Source organism: Cetorhinus maximus, chromosome 3, assembly GCF_964194155.1.
Source record: "Cetorhinus maximus chromosome 3, sCetMax3.hap1.1, whole genome shotgun sequence".
Taxonomy (NCBI): Eukaryota; Metazoa; Chordata; class Chondrichthyes; order Lamniformes; family Cetorhinidae; genus Cetorhinus; species Cetorhinus maximus.
Genome location: NC_135881.1, coordinates 141,538,437 through 141,564,240, shown reverse-complemented (window position 1 = coordinate 141,564,240; position 25,804 = coordinate 141,538,437). Strand labels below are relative to the sequence as shown.

The 25,804-nt window shown below is 41.7% G+C and overlaps 1 protein-coding gene across 1 annotated transcript in view; it reads right to left on the bottom strand.

Moving 5' to 3' along the window:
• The window catches only part of ngly1 (N-glycanase 1), a 62,841-nt gene that overhangs the window by 24,675 nt on the left and 12,362 nt on the right, over positions 1–25,804 (bottom strand). The window contains exons 3-5 of the mRNA XM_078539059.1: positions 20,636–20,878; positions 14,144–14,303; positions 6,345–6,564 (exon numbers count right to left, since the gene is read on the bottom strand). Coding sequence (XP_078395185.1) covers positions 6,345–6,564; positions 14,144–14,303; positions 20,636–20,878 — 623 coding nt within the window. The remainder of the gene's footprint in view (positions 1–6,344; positions 6,565–14,143; positions 14,304–20,635; positions 20,879–25,804) is intronic.

Genomic DNA, 25,804 nt, shown 5'->3' with positions numbered 1-25,804 from the left:
AAAGTTGTTAATATTTGGCCCACTTTAATGGTATTAAGGACAGAACAGGATAGAATTTATACTAACATCACTTTATTTCACTGCTTCAATACACTCTTGAAACAGGATTGTTAACGCAATCACAAACATGACATTCAATTCAATAGCAGGGCGAATTCAGAATTTAAGGGGAGCAATATGTAATCACTGAGAATTAACCACCAGCATGGGGAGCAAAAAAATGAAATAGATAGTTATGAGTTGATTGGGAAATGGAAACCAAGAGGAGGAGATGGGTATCATAAGTACTTAAGAAATATGAGCAGGAGTTGGCCATTTTGCCTCTCAAGCCTGCCCCACCATTCAATAAGATCATGGCTGATCTGCCCCAGGCCTCAACTCCTCTTTCATGCCAGCTCCTCATAGCCCTCAACTCCCCAATATTTCAAAAATCTATCTACCTCCTCTTTAAATACTTTGTGATCTAGCCCCCACAACTCTATGAGGTAGAGAATTCCAGGCATTCACTACCCTCTAAGAGAAGAAATTCCTTTGCCACTCAGTTTTAACTGAGTGCCCCCTTATTCTGTAACTATGTCCCTTAGTTTGAGATTCCCCCACCTTCTCAACATCTACCCTGTCAAGCCCCCTCAGAATCTTGTACGTTTCAATAAGATCACCCTTCTTCTACTAATGAATAAAGGACTAACCTGTTTAGCCGTTCTTGATAAGTCAACCCCTTCATCCCAGGAATCAGCCTAGTGAATCTCTTTTGAGCTGCCCCCAATGCCAGTATATCCTTTCTTAAATACAGGGACCAAAACTGTACACAGTACTCCAGGTGCAGCCTCACCAAAACCCTGTACAGCTATAACAAGGCTTCCCTATTTTTAAACTCCGGCCTCCTGGCACTTCAGACCAAAATTCTATTTGCCTTCTTAATTACTAGCTGCACCTGCATGCTAACTTTGTGTGTTTTATGCATAAGAACACCCAGATCCCTCTGTGCTGCACTTTTTTGGAGTCTTACTCCATTTAAATAATAGGTTGCCTTTTGATTCTTCCTACCAAAGTGCATGACCTCACACTTTCCTACATTAAACTCCATCTGCCAAGTTTTTGCCCACTCACTCAACCTATCCAAATCCCTTTGCAGATTCCTTATGTCATCACAACATGCCCTCCCATCTATTTTTGTATCGCCAGCAAATTTGGATACATTACACTGTGCCCCCTCCTCCAAGTCATTAATATAGATGGTAAAGAATTGAGGCCCTAGGATTGATCCTTGTGGCACTCCACTAGTTATGTCTTTCCAACCTGAAAAAGACCCATTAATCCCAACGCTCTGTCTTCTGTGTGTTAACCAATTCTAAATCCATGCTAATACATTATCCCCAATACCATGAGCTCCTATCTTGGGCAATAACCTTTTATGTGGCACCTTATCGAATGCCTTCTGGCAATCCAAATACACATCTACCAGATCCTCTTTATCAACTCTGCTTGTTATATCCTCAAAGAACTCTAGCAAATTTGTCAAACACGATTTCCCTTTCGCAAAACCATGTTCACTCTGTTTGATTGCATTAAGCTTTTCTAAATGTCCCATTTCTTCCTTAACAATGGACACTAGCATTTTCCCACGACAGATGTTAGGCTGAATGGCCAATAGTTTCCTGCTTTTTGTCTCCCTCCCATCTTGAACAGGTTTTCCAGTCCACTGGGACCCTCCCAGAATCCAGAGAGTTCTGGAATATTTTGACCAATGCCTCCAATATCTCTGCAGCCACTTCCTTTAAAAGCCTTGGATGTAGGCCTTCAGGTCCTGGTGACTTGTCTGCCTTTAGTCCCATTAGTTTGTCAAATGCTTTGTCCCTCGTGATAGAGACTGTTACAAGATCTTTCCTCCCATTAGCTCCTTGTTTATCTGATATCTTTGGGATGTTTATAGTGTCCTCCACCGTGAAGACTGATGCAAAATATTGGTTTTAAATTATCTGCCATTTCCCTGTTCCCCGTTATCAATTCTCCAGTCACATCCTCCAACACTCACTCTCTTTTTATATGCCCATAGAAGCTCTTGCTGTTTGTTTTTATATTTCTTGCCAATTTACTTTCATAATCAATTTTCTCCCTCTTTATTAGCTTTTGAGTCATTCGCTGCTGGTTCCTAAAAAATCCCCAATCCTCTGGCCTACTAGTTTTCACCACTTTGTATGCCTTAGTTTTTGATTGGATACTCTCCTTGACCACCTTTGTTAACCACAGGTGGTTCATTCTTCTCAACAAATTCTTCTTTTTGACTGGGATAAATTTTTGCTGAGCATTATGAAATATCTGCTTAAATGTCTGACACTGCTCATCCACTGACCTTCCCCTTAGTCTATTTTCCCAGCCCGCTTTGGACAACTCTTTCTTCATACCTCTGTAATTGCCCTTATTTAAGTTGAGGACACTGGTTTGAGACCCGAGTTGCTCACCCTCAAACTGAATTTGAAATTCTACTATGTTGTGATCGCTACTCCCTAGAGGATCCTTAACTACGGTATCTCTTATTAATCCCACCTCATTACACATTACTAGATCTAAAATAGCCTGTTCCCAGGTAGGTTCTGCAATGTATTTCTCTAAGAAACAATCCGTGATGCACTCTACAAATTCATCTTCCATGTTACCCCTGCCAATCTGATTTGTCCAGTCAATATGCAGATTAAAATCACCCATGACAATTGTAGCACCCTTCTTACACACCTCAATTATTTCCCGATTTATACTTTGTCCTACAGTGAGGCAACTCTTCAGTGGCCTTTAGACGACTCCCACCCGTGACTTCTTCCCCTTATTATTCCTTATTTCCACCCAAACGGATTCCACATCATGATCTATTGCACCTACATCACTATTTACCATCGCACTGATACCTTCCTTTATTAACAAAGCTACCCCATCCCCTTTTCGCCTATTTTTCTGGAATGTTGAAAGCCCTTGAATATTGAGTTCCCAGTCTTGGTCACCCTGCAACCACGTTTCTGTAATAACTATCAAGTCATATTCATTTATTTCTATTTGTGCCATCAACTCATCTATATTGTTAGAAATGCTGTGTGTATTCAGATAAACAGCCTTGAGCTTTGACTTTTTACCATTATTACTCATTCTGGTTCTAATTTCTGCTGCACTCTTCTGCTTATATTTACAGCCCCTTCCCGTCACACTTTGATTATCATTCGCCTCTTCACTACTCTGCACCTCTGCTCTCTCGTTTCTTTTTGATTTTTTATACTTCCTTTCAATTGAACCCTCCCTGCCACTAATTAGTTTAAAGTCCTATTTACAATCCTAGTTAAACGATTCACCAGGACACTGGTCCCAGCATGGTTCAAATGAAGCTCGCCCCAACGGAACAGCTCTCTCCTTTCCCAGAATTGGTGCCAGTGCCCCATGAATTGGAACCCATTTCTCCCACACCAATCTTTGAGCCACGCATTTACCTCCCTAATTTTATTTACCCTACGCCAATTTGCACGAGGCTCAGGTAGTAATCTGGAAATTACCACCTTTGTGGTTCTACTTTTTAAATTTAGCCCCAAGCTGCTTGTAGTACCTCAGCAGAACCTCTTTCCTGGTTCTATCTATGTCAATCGTACCTACGTGGACTACGACAACTGGATCCTTCCCCTCCCACTCCAAGTTCCTCTCCTGCCCAGAAGGGATGTCCTTAACCTTGGCACCAGGTAGGCAACAGAGAACAATATCTATTCCCCTAACTATGCTATCCCCTATTACTACTACATTTCCCTTTTCTCCCCCCACTTGAATGGCACTCTGTACCACGGTGCTGTGGTCATCTCGCTCAACCTCCCTGCAGTCTGTGCCCTTGTCTACACCGGGAGCAAGAACCTTGTACCTATTGGACAAGAGCACTGGCTGAGTCTTCTCCAAAGCTAAATTCTGGGTCCCCATACCTGCCTCACTTGCAGGCACACCTTCCTGTCCCTGACCGTGGTTCAAATTTAATGTACTTAATCTAAGGGGTGTGACTGTTTCCTGAAACAGTGTCCTGGTAACTCTCCCCCTCCCTGATGTGTCGCAGTGTCCGCAGCTCGGACTCCAGCTCATCAACTCTGAGCCAAAGTTCCTCAAGCAGTCAGCACTTGCTGCAGATGTGGTCACCATAGATCGCATCAGCATCCACATACTAAGCTGCAACACATCGCCTACCCAGCCATCTCTATTCTATTTAATTAATTTGGATGTTAAATATTTCAAAAGCAAATTTCTTAACTGTGCTCTTCAGCTGTAATAATGTCTCCTGATTTAAGCCACTTGGCCAATCAAAGAGACACGGAAGAGATACCCACCAATCACCTACCTGTTTTCCTTTGACATCACACTTCAGCCCTGACAGGTAGAAGCAGGTCAAAAGGGCTCTCTGCCGTTGGTTTTTATCTCCCGCCGCCGCTGCCGTTCTCATGCAGTTTCCCTCTCCGTGTGCTGGGCCTCCCTCTCTACCACCAGTTTATCTCCCGCCACTGCTGCCCTTCTCATGCAGGTCTGCTTTCTAGGTCATGGACAAGATGAACTTTGAAAATGCCAAACAAAAGATGAGGGCTGCTCAAGTTTTTAAACTATCAGACTTATGGGAGAAAATATGGAGTTCACTCAGAGAAAGATGGTAGTGGTCATTTTTCTGGGAACAAGGGTGAAGATAATGGTGAAGACAGAGCCATGAAGAGCAAAAGAATACATCAAGCAACCAAAAAAAGGGGCTACTTTTAGTCTAGCATTGTGCAAGAGAGAAGGAAAATTAGTAATTTTATAGTCAAGGCTTCTGAGGAAGAATAATCATCATCATATGATGAACGTCATACAGTTTGAGAATGATGTGGTTTAGTCCAAAAGTGCGGTCTTGAAGTTAAACAAAGCCAATGATGGAGGTACGAGGGGCAAGTTGGCCAATGTAGATTGGGAAATTAGGTTAAAAGATACAATGGTATTTGAGCATTTAAAGAGAAAATTAATCATTCTCAACAAACACATTCTCTTAATGAATAAAAATTCCACTGGAAAAAAGGTACAGCCATGAATAACCAGAGAAGTTAAGGACAGTATGGATTAAAAGAAAAGGCTTACAATGTTGTCAAAAAGAATAGCAAGCCTGAGGACTAGGGCGGTTTAAAAAAAAAAGCAAGGATGATCAAGAAGTTGACAGGAGAAAAAAAGAATGAGCCAACCATCAAGAAATAAAAAGATTCTAAGAGCTTTTACAGTCATATAAAAAGGAAAAGATTAGCGAAAGTAAATGTGGGTGTCTAAAGGCAAAGACAGGAGAAAACAAAAATGGGGGATAAGGAAATGGCAGGCACATTAAACAAATATTTATATTCAATTTTCATACTAGAAGACACAAAGGACATAATCAGAAATAGTGGGAACCAAAGGTCTATGGGGAGTGAGGAACTTAAAATAATTAATGTAAGTAAAGAAGAGCTTTTGGAGAGATTAATGGGGCTAAAAGCTGACAAATCCCTGCAGTCTGATGGTCTACATCCTCATATTTTAAGAGGTGGCTTCAGAGTTAGGGATGCATTAGACTTGATCTTCCAGAGTTGCCTTCTGGATTCTAAGTGGTCTCCCTAGATTAGAAGGCAGCAAGCGTAACTTCACTATTGAAGACATCTATAATTGGGAAAACGTTAGAATATATTCTTAGGGACAAGGCAAGATATATTCTTAGCCCGACAAAGTGGAATCTCATCACCCATGAAAAAGCTAACTGTCTGCTGCCAGACCTAAGTATTTCCTGCAGTTTCTGTTTGTATTTCAGATTTCCAGCATCCACAATATTTTACTTTTGAATTGTGATAAAATTGGTGATTGGAAAACTGAGATTGTCTTTGAAATCATCAAGTCCACTAAAGCAGTGCACAGTGCAGCAGAAAACATTCTCCTTGCTTTGTTTCTGTGAAACTGTGGCTAACTTATATCTGGTCCAACAGCTAAGGAAATCATAGCATAGGCTGGGGAAGGATAGCAAGTCACTTTTACTGTGAAAACAATCCATTCAAGGATTCATATTCCCTTCCTTAATGGAAATATAAAAAAAATGGAAACGGAAATAAATTTGTCCGACTTCAAGTATTTATGTTTAAGAATTACTAAGTGCTGCACTTTTTAACCAGAGTACTTGAATGGCTGGAAATGAGTTTTAGAAACTACTATCCAAAAGTATCTTTAAAAGTATACAGTGACTTACTAATCAACTACAGGATTACAATAGATAAGTCAGAAAGTGAATTGTGTAGGCTGTATTTTCATGCAGTTATGTTATTCTGCACACCATACTTTATTGTGGTGTATACCTTGGAAATCGATTGTTGGTATTACATTTACTGCAAAGATGATTTTCAACTCTTTGAGCACCCCATCTTAGATCTTCACTGGTTGGTGGAAGTGAACCCGATGGCTGTGTTGCTTCTCCACAGTTGTTACAGGGGAGAGAATCTACCCATTGAAAAAAATCCAGTTTAAACCACTGTAGAAGTTCCAACAACAAAAAGTCTTCCAGGTTTACTGTGGCCCCTATAAGAAAGAAAGAACATGCATTTATATAGCCCCTTCCATGACCTCAAAGCACTTCAGTGCTTTTGTAATTTGGTCCTAGAGCTAGAGACAGATCAGTTACAGCAGATACTAAGGGAAGGTTCCCTACAAAGTCAGTCACAGAGAGATGGCAGAGACCATAACCACCATATGGTGCCCCTCTAGATTATCCATGATAATTGAGAACACAGGAATACCAGGTGTATAGCAACTTCCTTAACAAATAGAGGGTTGTGACTCCTGAAAATATTGCCTTCAGTTGCTCACGAGACTCCAGAGAGCAGAGAATCATAAAAAAAGCAAATCTAACAACAATTTTGAGATTGAAAGCTCAAAACTGCATTTACAGCTTTAATGGTGCCTTTCTTTTTCTCTCAGGCTAGGAGTCACCTAAGTGCTGTAAATCATGTCAACATCAATTCATGTGTGCCATATCTTTCAGTCCAAGTGGCTGCAGTATAAAAAGTAGTGCAAATCAGGAAATACACAGTCTTCATTGACAGCAATTGCAGGCAGAGCTAGAATAATGAACTTTCCCCTGCTTCATTTAGGATATCAACAGATAAGATTAGAAATCTCAGGAGATTATGGCACAGTGCTTATAAAAACATAAGTTATTTCTGCCAATATTTCTTGCAAGGTTATTGACATAGTAGTATTGTCACTGGACTAGTGATCCAGATACCCAGGGTAATGCTCTGGGGACCAGGGTTAGAATCCCATCACGGCAGATGATGGAATTGGAATTCAATAAAAATCTGTAAGTAAAAGTTTAATGACCGTGAAACCATTGTCAATTGTCGTAAAAAACTATCTGGCTCACTAATGTCCTTTAGGGAAAGAAATCTGCCATCTTTACCTAGTCTGGCTCACATGTGACTCCAGATGCACAGCAATGTGGTTGACTCTTAAATGCCCTCTGAAATGACCTAGCAAGCCACTCATTCAGTCATATCAAACCACTAAAAAGTCAATAAAAAGGAACAGAACAAGACTGACCAAGCAGCACCAACCTAGGCACTAGACAGCAAACTCAGCCCTGTTGACACTGCAAAGTACTCCTTACTAACATATAGGGGCTTGTGCCAAAATGGGGAGAGCTGTACCACAGACTAGTCAAGCAACAACCTGACAATCATATTCACAGAATCATAACTTACAGATCATGTCCCAGACATCACCATCCCTGGATATGTCCTGTCCCACTGGCAGGACAGACCCAGCAGAGGTGGCGGCACAGTGGTACACAGTTGGGAGGGAGTTGCCCTGGGAGTTCTCAACATTGACTCCGGACCCCATGAAGTCTCATGGCATCAGGTCAAACATGGGCAAGGAAACCTCTTGCTGGTTACCATGTACCGGACCCCCTCAGCTGATGAATCAGTACTCCTCCATGTTGAACACCAATTGGAGGAAGTACCAAGGGTGGCAAGCACATAGAATGTACTCTGGTTGAGGGGGTTTCAATGTCCATCACCAAGAGTGGATCAGTAGCATATCTACTGACCAAGCTGGCTGAGTCTTAAAGGACATAGCTGCTAGACCGGGTCTGCAGCAGGTGGTGAGGGAACCAAGAGGGAAAAACATGCTTGACCTCATCCTCACCAATGCCGCAGATGTATCTGTTCATGTCAGTATCAGGAGGAGTGACCACTGTCCTTGTGGAGATGAAGTCCCATCTTCACATTGAGGATACCCTCCATTGTATTGTGTGGCATTACCATCATGCTAAAATCTGATTTCAAACAGATCTAGCAACTCAAGACTGGGCAGTCATGAGGCGCTGTGGGCCATCAGCAGCAGCAGAATTATACTCAACCACAATCTGTAACCTCATAGCCTGGCATATCACCCACTTTACCATTACCACCAAGCCAGGGAATCAACCCTGGTTCAATGAAGAGTACAGGAGGGCATGCCAGCAGCAGCATCAGGCATACCTAAAAATGAGGTGCCAACCTGCTGAAGCTACAGCACAGGACTATTTGCATGTCAAACAGCATAAGCAGCATGTGATAGACAGAGCTAAGTGACCCCACAACCAACAGATCAGATCTAAGCTCTGCAGTCCTGCCACATCCAGTCATGAATGGCTGTGGACAATTAAACAACTCACTGGAGGAGACGGTTCCACAACTATCTCCATCCTCAATGATGGGGAGCCCAGCAACGGATAAGGCTGTAAAATTTGCAACAACCTTCAGCCAGAAGTGCTGAGTGGATGATCCATCTCGGCCTCCTCCGGAGTTCCCCAGCATCACTGATGCCAGTCTTCAGCCAATTCAATTCACTCCACATGATATCAAGAAACAGCTGAAGGCACTGGATACTGCAAAGGTTATGGGCCCGGACAATATTCCGGCAATAGTACTGAAGACTTGTGCTCCTAGCCAAGCTGTTCCAGTACACCTACAATACTGGCATTTACCCGGCAATGTGGAAAATTATCCAGGTATGTCCTGTTCACAAAAGGGAGGACAAATCCAACCCGGCCAATTACTGCCCCATCAGTCTACTCTCGATCAGCAGTAAAGCGATGGAAGCGGTCATCAACAGTGCTATCAAGTGGCACTTGCTTAGCAATAACCCACTCACTGATGCTCAATTTGGGTTCCGCCTGGATCACTCAGCCCCTGAGCTCATTACAGTGTTGGTTCAAACATGGACAAAAGAGTTGAACCCCAGAGCTGAGGTGAGTGTGACGGCCTTTGACAACAAAGCAGCATGTGAGTATGTGGCATCAAGGAGTCTGAGCAAAACTGGAGTCAATGGGAATCAGGGGGAAAAACTCCACTGGTTGGAGTCATACCTAGCACAAAGGAGGATGATTGTGGCTGTTGGAGGTCAATCATCTCAGGACATCATGGAGCTATTAATGTATATAATATTATTGGAAAATATTTTTCTTTTAAAATAGAGGTTTAGTCTGTGGGTGTGTCTTAATTGGATTAAAGCCAGCTAGTCTTAGTGCTTTGCTATGTACTAGTTTTGAGATGTAAGAGAGGTAGTATGCATTTGCATTTTTTGAATAGAGCATTCAAGAAGTGGGGTGAAATCTGGCACCTAGCTAGCAGAGACCAAGCAATATGATTACATTACTAATAAAATTGATAAAAGGGGTTTTGTTAGAAAAGATGGAGTTCAAAGAGGCTGGTGATACAATGAGAATTTACATTCAATAAGCTGTGCTAGGCATAACTTCAGCAGTTGTGTGTGTGCAGGGCAGATGCAATGCAAGATCAAAGTAGCTGTAAGCCCACAACTGTCTCCACAGGAGCCAAAGTGAAAGAAACCTCATTTTGAATTCCTAAGGTGAAAACGCTTTGCCTGGTGTCTGGTTAAGTCTATGGGTTGATGTTGCCTTAATGGAGGTTAGTTTGGGAATGTGTTAAAAGTTATGATAGTAATTTGTGGTCCTGTGTATATATTTAACTTGTGTAAATTAATAAAATGTTTCATTTAGTTTAATATAAAACCTCTCGCAAACTGGTGGTCTGATTCCTGAATTTAGAGTTGCATCTCAAACATACCACTTAAAAATATAGGTTATGATAGTTGTTTAAAGTTTCCTTCTGGGATTTTTAAACTCAGCTTTACCAACTGCTGGGTCATAACAATCACTGCACAAGTTCCTCAGGGTAGTGTCTTAGGCTCAACCATCTTCAGTTGCTTCATCAATGACCTTCCATCATAAGGTCAGGAGTGGGGATGTTCGCTGATGATTGCATAATGTTCAGCACCATTTGCAATTCCTCAGATACTGAAACAGTCCATGTCCAAATGCAGAAAGACCTGGACAATATTCAGGCTTGGGCTGATAAATGGCAAGTAACATTCGTGCCACACAAGTGCCAGGCAATGACCATCTCCAACAAGAGAACACCTAACCATAGCCCCTTGACATTAAATGTCATTACCATCATTGAATCTTCCAGCAGCAACATCCTGGGGATTACCATTTACCAGAAACTGAACTGGGCTAGCCAAATAAATACTGTGGCTACAAGATTAGGTCTGAGACTAGGAATTATGCAAGTAACTCACCTCCTGACTCCTACAAGGCACAAGTCAGGAGTGTGATGGAATACTCTCCACTTGCCTGGATGGGTGCAGCTCCAACACCACTCAATAAAAAAAGCAGCCAGTTTGATTGGCACCCCATCCACAAACACTCATTCCCTTCACCACGGACACAACGGCAGCAATGTGTACTATCTACAAGATGCACTGCAGGGACTCACCATGCCTCCTTAGACAGCATCTTCAAAACTCACGAACTGCTACAATCTAAAAGGAGAAGGGCAACAGACACATGGGAACACCACCACTTGGAAGATCTCCTCCAAGCCGCTCACCATCCTGACTCGGAAATATATTGTCATTCCTTCACTGTTACTGGGTCAAGATCCTCTCTTACTAACAGGACTGTGGATGTACCGCATGGACTGCAGCGGTTCAAGATGGCAGCTCACCACCACTTTCCCCAAGGGCAATTAGGGATGGGCAATAAATGGTGGCCTAGCCAGCGACGCCCACAGCCCAATGAATAAAAAAGTTCCTGGAACGTCTACACTAGTATATTGGTGAGCAATTACTATGACAAAGTTTTTCAGATATTCCAGTTTAATTTTAAGAGATCAGTACCAAAGCCAAACGTTACGGCTGCACTGAAATCATCGGGACAAAAATCAGACATTGGTTTCAAGATGGTGCAATATGATAGATCCAAGAGGCTCTCAGAAATTTCTTGTCAATTGAATTTTCAGTGAACTTCTCCAAAACAGCTATATGCATGTCCAATACCAGATATCAGCAAATGTTCCCAACAAGCATCTTGTATTATTTGGAATCATAATCTGATTTTTGACGCAGAAGCAAAGGTTTTAACAAGCTGGAACCAGCAACACTATACCCAGTATAGAATTCCTTCCCTAGGATTGACATTTTGATGTGGTAGGAGGCTTGCATCCTCCTATGAATACGAAATCCAAGCTGATGACAGCATAAAGCCCTGGTAGGGCCATCCAAGCCACAAAGATCCAATGGTAGAAACCAGAAAAAAGGCAGTTCACCAGTCCCCCAGTAGATGGTTGAAAGTCAAGCTAACAACTTTCATGCCCTTGTATTCTTTTAGTGTCTTCTTGTTGCCTTGAGATGTTATCCTACTTGGATAAGGGTCCTGTGCCAGGGAACTTGAGGACTGCAAATGTTACACCCATTCAAAAACAGGGAGGGGGACAAATCCAGGAATTGCTGGCTAGTTGGCCTAATGTCAGTGGTGCAGAAACTTGAGACAATAATCAGACAACAAAATCAACTGTCACTTGGAAAAATATGGGTTAATAAATAACAGCCTTGACAGTTTTGTTAAATGCAAAAGACTTGACTGAGTTCCTTGATAAAGTTACAGAGGTTGATGAAGGTAGTGCAGTTAATGTTGCAACAACTGACTTGCAAAAAGTTTTTGATAAAGTAGAACAAAATAGACTTATCATGAAAATTGAAGCCCAGGTGACTAAAGGGGCAGTAGCAGCTTGCATGTGAAACTGGCCAAGAGACCAAAAGCAGAGTAGTGATGAACAGCTGTTTTTTCAGGCTTAGAAAGTATACAGTGATGTCCGCCAGGGGTCAATATTTGGACAATTGCTCCACAGATTGTCTAAATTTGAGTAAACAGAGCATAATTTAAAAGATTACAGATGCTATGATGCTCTGAAATGTAGCAAATAGTGAGGACAATAACAACAGACTCCAGCAAGACAGAGAGAATGGTGGAACGGGGAGAAACATGCAGTCATATTCAAGGTGGTGAGCCACTACCTTCTCAAGGACAATTGGGGATGGACAATAAATGTTGATCTTGCCAACAATGCCCTCACCCTATGAATGAATAAGAAAAGGCAACGTAACACATGTTAAATGAAGAATGTGGACACCAAGTGTGAAAAGATGCATTTTGGTAGGAAGAATGAAGGAAGGCAGAATTAACTAGATTATACAAATTTAAAATTGATGCAGGAACATAAAAGACCTGGGGGTACTTACACTAATCTTTGAAGATGGAGGACATGGTGAGAAGGCTGTTAAAAAGCACATGGGATCCTTAGCTTTATCAAAAAGGGATAGAGTACAAAAACAAAGTTTTATGCTAAACTTTAATAAAACATTGGTTAGGCCCAGCTGCAGTATTTCATCCAATTCTCTGCATCAAGGCCTTAGAGAGGTGGAGGGGAGATTTACTTGAATGGTAGCAAGGATGAGGGACTTCAGTTGTGTGAAGAGACCAGAGAAGCTGAGGTTCTACATGGAGCAGAGAATGTTATGGGGGTTTTAATGGAGGTTTTTAAATTAATGAAAGCTTTTGACTGAGTAAATAAAGAGAAACCATTTCCAGTGACAGAAGGTTCAGATACCTGATGATACAGATTTAAAGTAATTGGTAAAAGAACGAGACACAAAATTAGGAAACTTCTTTTTTAAAAACGGTAGCAAGCTGTTATATTCTGGAGTGCACTCCCAAAAACTATGGTGGAAGCAGATTTATTTATAATTTTCAAACTGGAAGTGGATAAAAATGCAGGCCTAGAGGGTAAGAGTACTAATTAGATAGTTCTTTCAAAGAGTCAATATGGGTACATCGGCCAAATAGCCTCCTCCTGTGTTGTATCATACTATGATTTTCCTACATTATCCAACAGTTTTCACCTCTTTTCAATTCTCAGTTCAGATAAAGGGTCTGCAACCAAAATATTAATCTTGTCTATATTTGAAAATACACAATAAATGAATACATTTCAAGATTTTGGGTTGTAAAATTATACACTGATGAATATAAACAAATACATTTTTAAGAACAGAAAAACTGCTTCTCTTGAATATGGCCAGTTTTGTAAAACCTTTAACAGAGATACGATTCTTAACAAGATACAAATGGACTATACAGCCAAATACCTGAATTCCACTTGCACAAAACACCTAACCTAAAAAACATACACACTGCAATAAATGACTCAGGCAGGAAGAAGCCAGTTATATATGGATCAAAAGTACGACATCTATAACTTGGATAGCTAACACACTTATTACAAGCATTAAATATTGTCATATTGTTGTAGCATTTTGGACTGTCACACTGCAGACTGGAGTGGTAACACACAAGTTTGTGCCCAAAACGCTAAAATGTAAAGTCTCAATTTTGTTACCAGAGAGATACATCAGCAGGCACTTTAGAACTAATAGAAAAGAATATTTAGTCAATAGCACTTTAAGTCACAGGAGATGTTTTAAAATGAGAAATTTTGCCATGTCATTCTTTCAGCTATCAACTGGAAGTTCAAATCTCTTTATTAAAAATTGTAGGTGTCTACGGGCAGCATAATAGACACTTTCATACGTTCTTTCCAATAGTAGAAAGAGAGCTGCATTTGCAGAAGCAGATTTCTAAACACTTCCTTTTAGCCTAAAGAAAGCTACATGTAAGGTGGAAATCCTTCCCCTTCGCCACTACAAAAACAGGGAAAAAAAAAAGTCACTAGAATTTTTTTTTTAAAAAACATACCAGAATCTAGTTTTATGGCTTGCAACAGCTTTTCATTAGCTCTTTTCCTCAGTTCTTGGGTAGGAATATAGGTCAGGGCTTTTCGTTGAAGTGTAGTGTCCTCATACATCAAGACATCCTGAAAATGTGTTTGTAAAGTTGCCAAGAAACTCCGCGAATGCTTTAAGGGTAAAAGAAAAATTTGACAGCGTTCAATGATGTTGCAGACTAATAGCTTAAACTCAAAATGCTATGAAACATGCACATTATCAAAGTAATTTTATATACATGACTTTATTGCATATAAAGCAAACTTTTACAAGTCACAGAACTACTGAAGGAGGTGGATTGCACATACCAAAATCATTCCTGTCTGACAAGTTACCAAAGTAACAATGTTTAAAATACTGCTTGGTGAAACCGTAAACAGGTGTTGGTTAAGATAAGTCTTAGGTTTGCCATTCCCAATCAAAACCCCTATATAATTTCTGACAAACTGGAAGCTACATAGGATACATGGCACAGAAACAGGCCATTTGGCCCGACCAGTCCATGCTGGTGTTTATGATAGACTCGAGCCTCCTCCCATCCTTTCTCATCTAAATCTATCATCGTAATTATCCATTCTGTTCTCCCTCAAATGCTTATCTCGCTTCTCCTGAAATGCATTTATAGTATTCGCTTCAACCACTCCCTGTGGTAGCAAGTTTCACATTTTTACCACTCTGGGTGAAGAGTTTTTTTTCTGGGGTCTCCGGGTCCCCAGAGAATTACCCCGGGTCTTCTGGAATACTAGTCCAGTGACAATGCCATTATGCCACCACCTGTCAATCCTTTCCTGATATATGTTTACCCACACATTTCTGGTATTATCCTTGTAAATATTCTCTGCATCCTCTCCAATGCCTCTATATCCTTTTTATAATATGGCAATCAGAACTGCACACAGTGCTACCAATGTTTGACAGAGGTTTAGCATAACTTTTCAATTCTATCCCTCCAAAAATAAAACCAAGTGCTTGGTTTGCTTACTTTATGGCCTTGCTAACCTGAGGCACAACTTTGTGATTAATATATTTGCACTCTTTGTTCTTCTGCCCCATCCAGATTTGCACCTTCTAAATAATGCGACATTCCTTTTCTTCCTACCAAAATGTACTACCTCACATTTATCTGTGAACTTCATTTGCCAATTATTTGCCCATTTTGCAAGTTATGTCCTCCTGTAATACTGCAGTCCTCCTCAGTCTTGACAATCCTCACACCTGCAACCCCACCCCCACCAATTTGATGTCATTCGCAAATTTAGAAATTGTGTTTTTGATCCCAAAGTCCAAAAGATTAAATGTAAATTATGAACAATAGTGGTCCTAGCACTGCTCCTTGTGGAACAACTTGTGGTCCCACCACTTCCTGCCTTCTGCCACTTTGAATAACTACCTTTTATTCCCACTCAGTGCTTTCTACCTTGAAGTCAGCGAACAACCCATTCTGCCACTTGTCCCTGTAAGTTATTGATGTGCTACAAGTGTAGTGTATAGGGTGTGGCATTGCCATTGCCAATCCTTAATTGTCCCTGAGCACTTAGTGAGCTGCCTTCTCGAATTGAACTCTGCGTGCTCAAGGTATACCCCCATAGTGCTGTTAGGTAGGATGCTCCAGGATTTTGACCCAGCAATAATAAAGGAACTGTTTCCAAGTCAGGATGGTGTGCAACTTAAGTGTTGTTCCCATACATCTGCTCACCTTCTGCCCTTGTCCTACTAGGTGCTAGTGATCATGGATTTGGGAGATGTTGAAGTTGCTGCACTGCATGTTGTAGATGGTATATGCTGCTGCAACTGTACATTGGTGGTGGAGGAAGCAGATGTTTAAGTGGATGGGATGCCAACCAAGAGGCTTGCTGAATGGTGCTGAGCTTCTTGATTATTGTTGAAGCTGCACTCATCCAGGCAAGTGGAGAGTATTCCATCACACTCCTGCACTGTGCCTTGTAGGTGATGGAAAGGCTCTGGCAAGCCATGAAGTCACTTGCCACAGAATATGCTGTAATTCAGTTAGCACCTCATTTCCAGGAACACCTGGTGCTGCTCCTGGCACACTCTTCTACATTCACTGAGCCAGGGTTGATGGTAATGGTGGAGTGAGGGATAGCAAAAATAATTTATACTCATTTTTCCATGGAAGAATTTGAAAACAAGGATGAGAATTTTAATAGCAAGGCATTGCTTGACCAGGAGACAATGGAGGTCAGCAAGCCCAATGGTAATAGGTGAATGGGGCTTACTGCAAGTTAAGGCATAGTCAGCAGAGTTTTGGATAATCTCAAGTTTGTGAAGGATAGAACATGGCAGGCCAGCCAGAATATGTTGAAATAGTTAAGGCTAGAAGTAACAGAGGTAGGAATGAGGGTTACAGCAGATGAGCTGAGACGTGTGAAATCAGACGATGTTACGGAGGCGGAAATAGGCGATCTTAGTGATGGCTTGAATATGTGGTGAGAAGTTCATCTCAGAGTCAAATATGACATCAAGACTACTGACCGTTTTAGTCTCAGACTTTCCCCAGGGAAAGGGATCAAGTCAGTAGCTAGAGAATGGAGTTGGAGCAAAAATACCAGCTTCAATTTTCCCTGTATTTAATTGGAGGAAATTTCTGCTCATCTAATAATGGATGTTGGATAAGCAGTCTGATAATTTAGCAACAGTGGAGGAAGTGAGGGGTAATGGGGAGGTAGAGCTGTCAACATACATGTGAAAATGAACACTCTGCTTTTGGTTAATGTTGCCAAGGAGCAGCATGTATTTGAGAGATAGGAGTGGGCCAAGGATAGATCCTTGGGCAACAACAGAGGTCAGGGTCCAGGAGTGGGTACAGGAGCCACTGCAAGTGATACTCTGGCTATGATTAGACAGATAAGAATGGAACTGGGCGAGAGCAGTTCTGCCCAGCTGGACAATAGCGGAGAGAGGCTGGAGGAGGAAGGTATGGTCAATTATGTCAAAGGCTGCAGACAGGTCAAAGAGGATGAGACGAGGGATAGTTTACTTCAGTCACAGTCACATAAGATGTCATCTGTGATTTTGTTAAGAGCTGTTTCAATACTGTGGCATGGTGTATGTCTCATTGTAGGGGTTCAAACATGGAGTTCCAGGAAAGATGGGCATGGATTTATGAGGCACAAGTTCAAAAGCTTCGAGTGGAATGGGAGGTTGGAGATGGGGTGGTTGTTTGCAAGGCTGTTGGGGTTAAGGGTTGATTTTGAGGAAAAGGTTGATGACAAAAAATTTAAAGGGGAGGGGGGAGAAAACCTGAAGAGAGAGAACTGTTAAAAATATTGGCTAACATAGGAGAAGATGGGTGATCAGCAGTTTAGTGGAAAAAGGGATGAGGGAGCAGCTGGTGGGTTTCACGGACAAGATGAGCAGGGCTGGGGCATGAGGTTTGAATTAATTAAGGACAGCCAGCATGGATTTGTAAAGGCAGATTGTGCTTGACTAATCCAATTGATTTTTTTGATTAAGGAACAGAGGAGGCTGATGAAGGAAATGCAATGGATGTTGTCTATGAGTTTTAAGGAAGAGTTTAACAAAGTACCACATAAAAAGCTGGTTAACAAAATGAGGCTTGTGGAATAGGAGAGTCAATGCCAGCTTGGATCAAAAAATTGGCTTAAGGACAGAAAACAGAGGGTTGTGGTAAATGGTTGTTTTTCAGACTGGAGGATGGTAGACAGTGGTCTCCCAAGTCACTGCTGAGATCAATGCTTTTTTTTGATAAATATAAATGAATTGGCATTTGGAATAGATTAAAATTTCAAAATTTGCCAAGGGTATCAAAGTCCTGAGGTGTGGCAAACAGTGAGGATGATAGTGATCAACTTCAAAAGGACACAGATAGGCTAGGGGAATGGGCAGACACCTGGCAGATGGAATTTAACACAGGAAGCGTGAGGTGATGCATTTTACATCCGAAGGGATAGAGATGGGCAATACTGACTTAATGGCACAGTTCTAAAAAGCGTACAGGGACAGAGGGACCTTGAGATGCATATACATCAATCTTTGCATGTGGCAGGACATATTCAGAACGGAATTAGCAAAGCATATGGAATCTTGGGCTTCATAAATCGAGGTATTGAGTACAAAAGCAGGGAATTCATAAAGTTCTGGTTAGACCATAATGAGAGTTCTGCATCTAGTTCTGGTCACCACGCTTTAGGAAAGATGTAAAGGTCCTCGAGAGGGTGCCGGAGAGATTTACCAGAATGGTTCCAGGGTTGAGGGATTTGAAGCAAAGAAGATTGAGCGCAAATATGATAGTTGTGTACAAGATTATGACAGGTGTAGATTAGGTAGACAAAGGAAAGCAGTTCCTATTAGATGAAACAAGGACCAGAGAACATAGATTTAAGGTTATGGACAAGAGATGCGGGGGGATGAGAGAACTAACTTTTATGCAGAGAGCAGCAATGACCCGGAGCTTGCAGGCTAGAAGAGTGGTGGAAGCGGTAGGAGCAGAGGCGACCAATGATTTTAAAAAGGAAATTGGATGGGCACTTGAGGAAAATAAACTTGCAAGGTTTTGCGATAGACCAGGGAAATGAGACCTACCGGATTGCTCTACAGAGAACCAGCATGGACTGGATGGGCCTCCCTCTATGCCATTGTGACTATGAGGGAAAATAGGAGAAAACTAGAGAAGGGTGCAAGTTAAGGGCGAGGGTAGGAGAAACTTTTGAGGAAGTTTGGCCTCGTGGTCCAGTGGAAGGGAGAGATGCAACAGAGGCAGCTGAATCTCATTGAGATCAAGATCACCAAAGAAGTCCAGGAGCACCTCCTACTTATGCAGGCTTTGTCCTGGATGGTGTCGAGCTTCAAGTGTTGTTGGAGCTGCATCCATCCCGACAAGTGAAGAGTATTCCATCACATTCCTGACTTGTGCCTTGTAGATGGTCAGGCTTTGGGGAAATCAGGAAGTGAGTTACTCCTTGCAGAATTCCAAGCCTTTGACCTGCTCTTATAGCCACAGTATTTATATGGCTGCTCCAGTTTAGTTTCTGCTAACTCCCAGGATGTTGATGGTGGGGGATTCAGCAATGGTAATGCTACTGAATGTCAAGGGGAGATGATTAGATTCCCTCTTGCTGGAGATGGTCATTGCCTGGCCCTTGTGTGGCACGAATGTTACTTGCCACTTATCAGCTCAAGCCTGGATATTGTCCAGGTCTTGCTGCATATGAACATGAGCTGCTTCAGCATCTGAGGAGTTGTAAATGATATTGAACATATCCTCACTTCTGACCTCATGATGGAAGGAAGGTCATTGATGTAACAGCTGAAGATGGTTCAGCCTAGAACACTACTCTGAGGAACTCTTGCAGCGATGTCCTGAGACTAAGATGACTGACCTCCAATCAACCACATGAAGTAAATAAAATTGGCTGAAACTGGCAGCTGTAATGCCAGGGACCACAGGAGGGAGCAGAACCTCTTGGCACTTCTGGTTAAAGACGGTTGCAAATGTTTCAGCCTGGTCTTCTGCACTGATGTGAGGAGCTGGGCTCCTCTATCACGGAGGATGGGGATATTTGTAGAGCCTCCTCCTCTGGTTAGTTGTTTAATTGTCCACCACCATTCACGACTGGATGTGGCAGGACTGTAGATCTTTGATCTGATCCATTGGTTAAGGGATTGCTTAGCTCTGTCTATTGCATGCTGCTCCACTGTTTGGCATGAAAGTGTTCCAGTGTATTTGTATGATATGGAAACTTTTAAAAGGTACCCCACATTTGACTCCTCATATTGGTCTAATAACAAGTTTCAGTTACTTGAAATTGGATGAAAGAGCTTTTATTCTCTAGATCTACATGCTAAAGATTAGCTAACCAATAGAATTTTTTGCTTCAAGGCTGAAGACAGCCTTCTCAAAAATTTCTAAATGTTCTTTGTCTAGAGAAAATGGCAGAAGACTAGTTGTGCTTCATAAGTCACAACTTTATGACTTGTGACCTCTTTTTTTGGTTACAAATATGCAGCTTGCCACTTTTTTGTTGACTTAAGCAAACTAAAAGGGGTCTTATAGTATTTTATCATGTCAAAATCATCATTTCCACCTTACCATATCATAGAAATGGCCCTACTGTAACAAAGAGCATGCTCTTGAACTGAGAATGGTAAACTACTCCTCCACGTCATTCTCTGTCTCCTCTGCAACTTTTGACAACCGTTAAACACCTTTTAACGGATGCCATCAAGCACCACAGCTATGGAACATGAACTTCTGAGGTCTAGATCAACAGCCACAGCTGTTAAAGATACACATACACACAAATATACACAGAAACAAGGGCAATTTTATGGATTGTTCAGATGACTTATGAAGCAGTTTTGCCAGTTGAGACTCTTCCTGCACTCCACAACTACTGCTTTTAAGTTACTGCATTATTCTGTTCTAAACTGTTCCAAAATTACTTTACCCGCCACATTATATAATTTTGTCTAAAAATCTTACCGTAGCCACTGGCCTGAATATCTGAGTGGGTGTCTGTCTCGGAGGTTCATTGAAAAATGGAATTGCACGGAAAGAGGCTTCAGGCTCTCTTGGCTGGGCCTGTGCAGAAGGTGAAAATGGTTGTGATACTGGGACAGGTTTATTAGCAGCTGTCCTTTGATTTCTTTCAGCAGCAATCAGGTCTCTAATTCTTTGCAGCTTTTCTACTGAACCATTTTTAGGAAATACAAGATGGGTTTCCTCCTGAAGGTTTAAAAATAATTAACCATAAATACAATTTTAATTGTAACAGCTTCTCATAGGAATACAAAATGTATATTTTTTGTTACAGATGTCTGTTTATAAATACCACCTTCCAAAAGTATACGCATATACACAGAAGTTCGATGTCACTCCTTTAAGATGACCCTTTTAAATAAAAATATGGGCTGCTGCATTGGACATTAATACTATTTATGGATTTGAAAGATTAACTGATTTTGAAATCATTCTTATTGCTTACTGAAGCCTTTTCTCATTGCTCAAATTAATTCAGCTATTCTAAATTACAGAGCATGGTACTCCAGAAAACATTTCCAAATTTGAGCTAGTAGTTTGGCATGTTACAATTTCCTTTCAGCATACTTTCTGCAACCTGGATTGGGAAGATGCCACACTTCATTTATGTATCAGAGAAACAGCTAATGCTATTTTAAAACAACAAGTTCTTCAGTGACTATATTTGGTGCTCAGGCTTGGCGAGTTCAGAGCAAAGTTCACTTATACCCGTCCTGCTGTGTTTGAACATTGGTGGTAGGGAAGGAAAGCAAAATTTTTAAAAACTCACTGGACTCAAGAGTCCCAAAATGCTACAGCCCAGTTTAGACAATTTAGCCATTATAAGCAGCATATTTAGCACACTATTGTTTTGGTTATCTACCACCAGATGTGGCTGCACCACATCAAATTCCCCCTCTGCCCTAAAGCCACATGTTTCTCTAATTTATTTTCCATGTTCCTTCATGTCTTCTTTGAGCTCAAATTGTCCATGACACAGCCCTCCTGGTCCTCCACCCCTTTCCACTAAATTGCTGACCACCCAACTTCCCTTCCTGGCCCCCATGCTTGCTGATTTTGTGAATGGTTTACCCTCCTCAGCTTCTGAAATCCCCACTTGCAAAACCACTATTGATGCCTTGTCAAGAAGCCTGTTATCAACCACTGTCCCATTTTCAAATTTCCTTCCCCAAAGTATCCGTACATCTTGTTGCCTCCCGCATACGTGCCCAATCTTCCTGTTTGAAACTCTCAAATAAAACTGATTTCCCTATCACAGCACTAAAACAGCCCTAATCAGTCATAAATTACATCTTCAGTGACTGTGACAATGATGGGTTATCCCTGTTCATCCTTCAGAAGCCATCTGCAGCTTTCAATATAGTCCAACACACTATCCTTCTCCAGTGATTCTTTTCATTGTTCTCCTAAGTTCAATTGTCTACACTTGATTCCAGTCTTTCCTATTGAATTGTGGCAACTTCAATAATGGCTTTTTCTTGCTCTGTGGATCTATCCTATGCCTCCTACTCTGTCTTCAATGTACTATCCCTTACTCATTTCACCACAGACATGTTTGCAACTTCCATTAGTTCACTTATGACACCCAGCTCTACCTTCCTATTGCCTTTCTCCATCCCACCTCTGTTTCTGCTATCAAACTGTCTAATTTTAGACTTGGATGAGCTGGAATTTTCTCCAGTTAAACACAAACAACTAAAACCATCACAGGAACAGGATTCAGCCATTTATACCCTTGAACGTGTTCCACCATTCAATGAGATCATGGTTGATCCGTGGCCTCATTCTATATCCCTTAATAACTTTGGCTAATAAAAATCAAATCCCATTTTAAAAATTGATCTAGCATTAACTGCCTTTTTCAGAAGAGAGTTCCAAACTTCTTCTACAATTTTTATGAAGGGTGTTTCTTAATTTCACCCCTGTAAGGTCTGGCTGTAATTTTTTTTCACTTATGCCTCCTAGTCCAAGACATTGAATTAACAAATGATTTCTCCTAATCTGCCCTATTTCCCTTAATATCTTTAAAACTTTGATCAAATCACCCCTTAACCTTCAACATTCCAGGGAATATAAGTCTAGTTTGTTTAATTGCTCCTTGTAACTTAACCCTTGGATTCCAGGTATCATTCTAGTAAATCTATGCTACAGTCCCTCCAAGACCTATATATCCTTCCGAAGGTGGAGTGCCCAGAGCTGCTCACGCTACCCAAAGTCTGGTCTAACCAGAGCTTTGTATAACTGACACATGACCTCTGCCCTTTGTATTCTATTCCTCTAGATATGAATACCAGCAATCCATTAGCCTTTCTGATTATTTTCTATATCTGACATTTTAATGATCTGTGTTTTTGGACCCTTCAAACCTGCCTTCTAAATGTCCATGTAAATAGACATTCGCCTGTCCACTACTTTACTCACCTCTTCAAAAAAAAATTAAATCAGATCTGTTAGGTATGACTTTCCCTTTACAAATCCATGCCAGTTCTCTCTGACCAACTGAAAATTTAAGACGCTCAGTCATTCCATTCTTAAATACAGGCTCTAGCAATTTTCCACCAAGGTGTTTAGGCTATAATTCCCTTGTTTCCCTCTCTCACCTTTCTTAAAATAGTGCAGTGACGTGTGCACTTTTCCAATCTAAAAGGAAGTGTTCCCAAATCTAGAGAACATGGAAGATTTTAGTTTAACCTAACTATTCTAATCCCATTTTCCAGCACTAGGCCCATAGCCTTCTATGCCATGGCATCACAAGTGCACATCCAAATACTTCTTAAATGTTATGAGGGTTTCTGCCTCTACCATCCTTTCAGGCAGAGTTCTAGATTCCCACCATCCCCTGGGTGAAAAAATTCTTCCTCACATCCCCTCCAAACCTCATGCCCCTTACCTTAAATCTGTGCCCCCTGGTTAGTGATCCCTCCACCAAGGAGAAAAGTTCCTTCCTGTCTACCCTATCTATGCCCATCATAATTTTATACACCTCAATCATGTCCCCCCTCAATCTCCTCTGCTCCAAGGAAAATAACCCCAGTCTATCCAATCTCTCCTCATAATTAAAACTCTCCAGCCCAGGCAACATCCTGGTAAATCTCCTCTGCACTCTCTCTAGTGCAATCACATCCTTCCTATAATGCAGATTCCAAAACTGCACACAATGCTCTAGCTGTGGTCTAACCAGCGTTTTATTCAGTTCCAGCATAACCTCCCTGCTCTTATATTCTATCCCTCGGTTAATAAAGGCAAGTATCCCATATGCCTTCTTAACCACCTTATCTACCTGTCCCACTACCTTAAGGGACCAGTGGACATGCACACCAAGGTCCCTCTGATCCTCAGTACTTCCCAGGGTCCTACCATTCATCGTGTATTCCCGTGCCTTGTTTGTCCTGCCGAAGTGCATCACCTCACACTTATCTGGATTAAATTCCATTTGCCACTGATCAGCCCATCTGACCAGCCCGTCTATATCCTCCTGTAATCCAAGGTTATCCTCCTCACTATTTACCACCCCACCAATTTTTGTGTCATCCACGAACTTACTGATCAACCCTCCTACAATCAAGTCTAAATCGTTTACATATACCACAAACAGCAAGGGACCCAACACCGATCCCTGTGGAGCCCCACTGGACACAGGCATCCAGTCACAAAATCACCCCTCGACCATCACCCTCTGCTTCCTGCCACTCAGCCAATTCTGGATCCAATTTGCCAAATTGCCATGGATCCCATGGGCCCTTACCTTAGTTATCAGTCTCCCAAGCAGGACCTTATCAAAAGCCTTGCTAAAGTCCAAGTAGACTACGTCAAATGCATTGCCCTCATCTACACACCTGTTACCTCTTCGAAAAATTAAATCAAATTGGTCAGACATGACCTCCCCTTAACAAAACCATGCTGACTGTCCCTGATTAATCCCTGCCTCTTCAAGTATAGATTAATTCTGTCCCTCAGGACTGCATCCAATAGTTTCCCCACCAGTGAGGTTAGGCTGACTGGCCTATAGTTCCCTGGTTTATCCTTACCTGCCATCTTGAACAACAGTACCACATTGGCTGTCCTCCAGTCCTCTGGCACTTCTCCTTGTGACCAGAGAGGTATTGAAAATTATTGTCAGCACCCCTGTTATCTCCTCCCTTGCCTCACTTAACAGCCTGGTATACATTTCATCCGGGCCTGGAGGTTTATCTACTTTTAAGCCTGCCAGGCCACTTAGAACCTCTTCCCTTTCTATGCTAATTTCTTTAATTATATCACAGTACTTCTGCCTGATTGCTACATCCACGTCATCCCTCTCACTTGTGAACACCGACACAAAGTATTAATTTAGAACCCTACCTACGTCTTCTGGCTCCACACACAAATTAGCACTATGGTCCTTAATGGGCCCCACTCTTTCCCTAGTTATCCTCTTACTCTTAATGTACTTGTAGAATAACTTTGGATTTTTCTTTATTTTACCTACCAATGTTTTTTCATGCCTCCTTTTTGCTCTTCTAATTTCCTTTTCAAGTTCCCCCTCCACATTCTATATACCTCCTGGGCTTCTGCTGTTTTGAGCCCTCAGTATTTGCCATACGCCTCCTTTTTCCTCTTTATCCAATCCTGTATATCCCTTGACATCCAGGGTTCCCTGGATTTGTTGGTCCCACCCTTTATCTTTACTGGGATATGTTGGCCTTGTACTCTCCCTATTTCCTTCTTGAATGAGTCCCACTGCTCTGACGCAGATTTACCTAAAAGTAGCTGCAGCAATATTCTATTGTGAATACTGATTATTCAGCATGTTCTCCCTGCCACCCCTCCAACACCCAACCACACCACCCCACTCCCTACTGTGATTACCGCTCATGAGAGTTCAGGCCCATTGTCTAGTCACTTGTCCTTGGCTGCCTTTTTTTAGCAATTGGAACTCTTGCCCTTTTAGAAGTACAAACAAATTATTTTTGGAACATCTCCCACTGATGATCTTTCATTTTATCCATTAACAGATTTGGCCAGTTTACTGGGTCTCTGACTCATCCTACTGAAGTCAGCCTTACTTAAATCTAGAATGTCGCTGGCCTAGTAATCCAGAGACCCAAACTAATACTCTGGGGACATGGGTTC